The 5,451-nt window shown below is 36.0% G+C and overlaps 1 protein-coding gene across 9 annotated transcripts in view; it reads right to left on the bottom strand.

Moving 5' to 3' along the window:
• Nucleotides 1-2,615: 2,615 nt before the first annotated feature.
• The window catches only part of GTF2E1 (general transcription factor IIE subunit 1), a 35,981-nt gene continuing 33,145 nt past the window's right edge, over nt 2,616-5,451 (bottom strand). For all 9 annotated transcript variants that reach the window (XM_006905547.3, XM_015596162.2, XM_025051934.1 and 6 more), the window contains one exon: nt 2,616-5,409. In XM_006905547.3, the coding sequence (XP_006905609.1) occupies nt 4,985-5,409 (425 nt within the window). In that variant the 3' untranslated portion in view covers nt 2,616-4,984. The remainder of the gene's footprint in view (nt 5,410-5,451) is intronic.

Genomic DNA, 5,451 nt, shown 5'->3' with positions numbered 1-5,451 from the left:
TTTGGCTTTGCATGTTATAAGACACCTGTACTTATTCTGTTCACAGTTCATTTTGCTTCTTTTATTAACATAAAAAGCCAACAGAATAGACAATAAATTTATAATAGTGCCAGTTTCTTTCTAAAATACTTCTTCATTTTCCCAAGAGATTTTTAGATATTTTTAAAAAACAAAGTGGTAGTAGCCTAGCATGGCTAGAGATAACACATGTGGAATAGCTTCAGTGGAAATAAAATGCTAAACAAACAAGGTGGAATTATATCAATTTCTAAATTCCAAATATTTTCATATTTGTTTTTTGACTGTCATTTCTTAGTTACTTTTTTAAAACTCAGGAATAAAGAAAAAAAGAAAGTACATATGTACTTTCCAAAGATTTTCGTATTTGTTTTCTTATTGTCATTTCTTAGTTACTTTTTTAAAACTCAGGAATAAAGAAAAAAAGAAAATACATATGGTTAAGTCTTTCCGTTGTGGTCCTGGCTGGGAATCTAGCCATAGAACCAACTGGTAGAAAAGAAAATGAACTGCTTTTCCCAATTTTATTCCCATTCAATGCCCAAATTCTCTCGAAACAGTACCAAAAAGTTATGAAATACTAAATTCTTCTTCCTCAGTCATTAAGATGATGAGACATGAAGTACCTTGGCAAGATAGAGAAATTTAATTAGTGATCGTTTATTCTGTGGCTTACTACATTATAAATATTAAACCTGCCATGTACACTAACTAGTCCCTCAACTAAAATGTCCTTCACTTGGTTTGACTTGCTGTAGCACATAAGACTTCTGTTTTTTTGTTTTTCCTTTTTTTGGAGGGGGGACTGTTAATATTTGGCCTCATTTTAAAAAAGTATTACCTCCATAAAATTTCAGAGAAGGGAATCATTGGTGATCCTAGCATAATCCTCTCACTATTGACAGCTGAGAAACCGGCCCAGAAAGATTACATCAGATAACAGTGTCACAGCGCTAGTGTCTAGTTAACTGGAGCTGGTAGTCAGGGTAGTTTCATGACTACCAGGCTATGCCAAATTGGACATTTTCTTTTAATCATTTAAACGTAATATTCCTTAAGGTGTTTTAGAAAAAAGGGGCATCTAAATAAGAAAAAGCCTTCAACTTCAAGAGCAGATGGAATGAAAGCAGTTTTCCACCAGATACAAGGTTATGGATCACCAAGGGCCAGAGCTGTTTATTCATGACCTTACTTACAGTAAAGTATGATGAGTAATATTTTTTAGTACAGTGTGAAGAGAAGAAAGTTCCTTTTAAAGTCACAGTTGACCTCCCATGCTGACTTTTAGACGTGAGGAAATGATGGCTCCTTGGTTTGGGAAATATCCTGATAGGCCACTTTGGATTTTATAGGAGCTTTCAAGGCACTACTTGGACTAGGGATAAAGTAAAGAAAAAAGTTATTTTCTCTAATACATTTATAATTTTCTGAGGCCTTTGGAAAGAAAGGGTTGATGAAGAGAAGTAAAAAGGGAGCTGAAATTTTAGTTTAAAGCCAAGATTGTACTTGAGATAAAACCTGTGAGAATGGTGAAGAGACTTCTTAAGAACAAGGACGTATACAATCTACTCTTGTATTCCTTGATGATGTAATGCTGAGACAAAAATTCCTGTCATTGCCTGTCCCCTGCCCAGTAATGTAAAAACTTCAATGAAGCTGTTCCACAGACCTGCATCGATGGCACTCTGGAAGTCAGGATAGGTGGTACAGAGAAAAGGTGGCGAAGCCAGGGAAGCAAGAAGGCAGAGCAGGAGGATACAAACTACCAGCCTCTTCCATACCCCATCCCGCCCCTCACCAAAAACAAAATGATACTGAAGAAGTATCCCACGATGTTAGGATAAAAAATGTTCTATTTAAATCTGAAAGGACAGTGGAAAAGTTAGGACACTTGGGAAGCTGACATATGAGTTATACTAATACAGCCAACCTCACTGAGAGACAAGTTACCAACCATCCCTTATTATATAGGCTGTGGGTGATAACAACTCCAGCCATCCTAAGGTCAACAGATACTGCGACTACAGGTGTCAACCAATCTTGGGTGTGGGTCTGACCTGCCTAGAGCTTCAGAGGCTGATTTCAGAGGCTCTCATTTTTGGTCATTCTGTCACTAACTGGCTTTTCTCACCAGAATACTATGCCACTTAACAGACATAAACCTGTCTGATGAAGTAATATCAAACTCTATTGAGTCATTAGATATATTATCAAAATACGGGTAATGTATAAAATTTCATACATTAAGTTATATTTTTCCTATTAATTTTGAGTATAAATTCAGAGACATTTAATGATAAATCCAGGATTTTTTTTAAAAAGGCACACCTAATAATCCTAGCATTAATAAAAAGCTTCCTTTTGTCATTCTATTTCTTTAATCCTACCAGGATTGACCTTTTGTCCATTTAATTCTCTTTCCAAAATGGAAATATCTTTTCCACTATAACATATTAAGACCACTGTAATTCTCAACTCTAATTATATATATACATATATATATATATATACACACATATATACACACACATATATATATATCTTTGTACACATATATCTACCTTACAGGTTATAAAAATTAAATGAGTCAACATATGTTAAAAAGTTGGTACCTAGATACATTTATTAGCTTTTTTCTTTACATGTACACACATGTAGAAAAATGGAATCCTTCTATACTTAACACACTACAAATATTTTTTCCTATCAGTACATTCTTTGTAATAGCTACATGGTTTCTTAGGAAAATAATTTCATCCCTGATTAGTCCATATTTAGTATATCTATGCATCTATCTATTCAATTTCAAACACTGTTGCAATGAATACACTTACTTATACTTTTGTCTTCACTTTTGAAGTTTTTCCATAATATAAACTCATACACATGTACATGCAGACATACACACACAAAGAAGGGAAAAAAGAACTAGGCCTTGAGGTATGCTTATACGTACAGCAGGGGGAAAAGTATAGTCTGAAGACTGAGAAGGAACAGACAATGAAGTAAGGAGAACAAGGGAACAAGGACATTGTAATGGCTAAGGTACTAAATGAAAACATTTCAAAGAGAGAGAATGGGTTGATAGTATCAAATACTGAAGAGCAGCTAAAGAAATTGAGGAATAAAGGGCTGTTAGGCTGGTCAGTTAGGACTGGAGGAAGCTGTTTCAGTGTAGGAATAGGGCAAAATCCAGACTGCAAGATGGAGATAAAGATGTAAATAGTCTATGATCCTTTAAGAAGTTGGCAGATAATGGGAAAGAAAAAAAGAATGCTAGTTTTAGGAAGTACAATATGCAAGTTAGATTCAAGAAAAAAGTGAGAACATTTATTCATTGAAATAAAGAGCTGATAGTTTTACCCAAAACTAAGTTTTAAAACTTAACATCTGATCACTATTTTCTTTAAATGAACTTCGTTCTAGAACTACGAAAGTTTAAAAAACAATGTTTAAAAGCTGAACAGCCCATGTGTACCAGGTATATACATAAAACTCATTCTTAAAGCAACTTATTGTCAGAAAAAGTTTGGTCCACATACAATTGCATCTATTATTTAAAATAGGACTAATAAGAGAAAAAAGTCTGAAACTTTTTTAATGAGAAGAGTATTCATTTTAATTATGCTCCAAGGTGTTACAGAGCTGGAAATTAACACATTTCAGTCAGTATAAAATAGAGCTGTCAATATTCAGTCATTTATATAACCCAGGTAAATGAAACATCACTTCACATAAGGCTCAGATACTCTAAAAGCTATCTTAACTTCACGCATGTACTATAAAATGATAAATACTTAAAAATTACAATGCAAAGGAAAGCATTACAAAAAATACAATTGATATAGATTCTTACATGAAAGTTCCTTACTTTTAAAGCTCTGCCTTAGGGACTAATACCATGCTACATACCAGAACCAAAAATAAACTACGTTCCTTGAGGTTACAATGCTCAACAGTATACTGGATATACTCTAAAAAACCATGTCTGACAACAATCAAAAGAGACAAAGAAAGCTTTCAATGATGTTGAGAGAGAAAAGAGAGGAGAAATCCATTGCTATGTGCTAATTACTGCTGGAATGGCCTCATTAAACAATTTAAAGCACTGTATTAGAATGGAAAAAGAAAGGGACCAGTCTCATCTTTCTATAAAAGATTTCCAAATCAGCGCAAGCTCAGGCAATTCTGAAAGGCACTGTTCCCAATGCTTTCCACTCCAACCCTTTACGTGGACTCTCTGTTCCAAGTTCATGTTTTTTTCTAATTTCTTCAAAGGGTTTACCAAGCACACTCTCTGTTTTTATCATCCAACACACAAACTGAAAAGCAGTAAGCAAAACAATAGAATCTATCAGTCAGGTCAGTTCTAAAGACACACATTTTGGTTTAGATATTAATCATGAGATTTAGGTCTATCCATCCCCCTTCTGCATACTCTCCCTCATCCCATTACTTACTGACTCTATTCTCAATTGTGAGGCAGTATGAAGTTTTAAGATTGTTTTTTCCCTCATCAGTGATTTGCTGTTGGCAAGCTGCTTTGGTTGGCAGCAATATAAGGAAATGTTTAGAATGCTTGGTCAGAACAGATTTTTAAAAATGTGATCAGTGAATTATTGTACCTATCATAGTGGGCTTCTGAGGGCCGACAGAAAGAATATAGACTTCCTTCACTTATTTCAGAAGGGCAACAATGCCTTGAAAAGGAAAGAGATTAGATAAGAAAACACACTAAAATATTAATACTGTAATAATAGCAGGGAAGGGAATGCTTGTAGCCAACCTACCTTGTTGGGAAGTTTCTGGCATAAAAATCAAACTTTGTCTCCCATTATTTTTTGTGCAAGATTAACAGTCGGTTTACATCAAAAGAGGCAGAAAGCCACTTAAATACTTTCCTTCAAGGGTAGGCAATTTCTTTTTGAAATGAGCATCAGCGAAAGGAGGAAAAGGCAGGGAAAGCTCACTCAAAGAGGTCCTCAAACATCCGTTGTCCCATTGCTATGTATGCTTCCTTCTCCTCTGGTGTCATCTGTGCCACCAGCTCTGGTCGCTGGCTCACTTCACTGTAGGAGAACGGACGACCAGCCACCATGACAATGGGGTCATCTGCTACTTCCTCAAACTCATCGTCTTCCTCATCCTCTTCCCGATGATGTACGCCCACAGCTGCTGGACGGGGTGGGGAGTCATCGTCTGACTCACTGGTCTCGCTCTCTGAGTCGCTGCCATTAGCAGTGGTCACAGGAGCAGCTGCCCCCACTGAGCCTGCCATGGCAGAGGGAGTTTTCTTCTCATGAATGAGCAGTGCTCGCATAACCTCTTCATTATCATCCAGCCCTGCGCGGCCTTCTTCACGGTCTTGAAATGCATCTATATCTATGCCACCTGGGATAAAAGACCCAGAAAGTCAATATCCTTAAATATATA

The sequence above is a fragment of the Pteropus alecto genome, unplaced genomic scaffold, assembly GCF_000325575.1.
Source record: "Pteropus alecto unplaced genomic scaffold, ASM32557v1 scaffold251, whole genome shotgun sequence".
Taxonomy (NCBI): Eukaryota; Metazoa; Chordata; class Mammalia; order Chiroptera; family Pteropodidae; genus Pteropus; species Pteropus alecto.
This window is presented reverse-complemented; position numbering and strand designations above follow the sequence as displayed.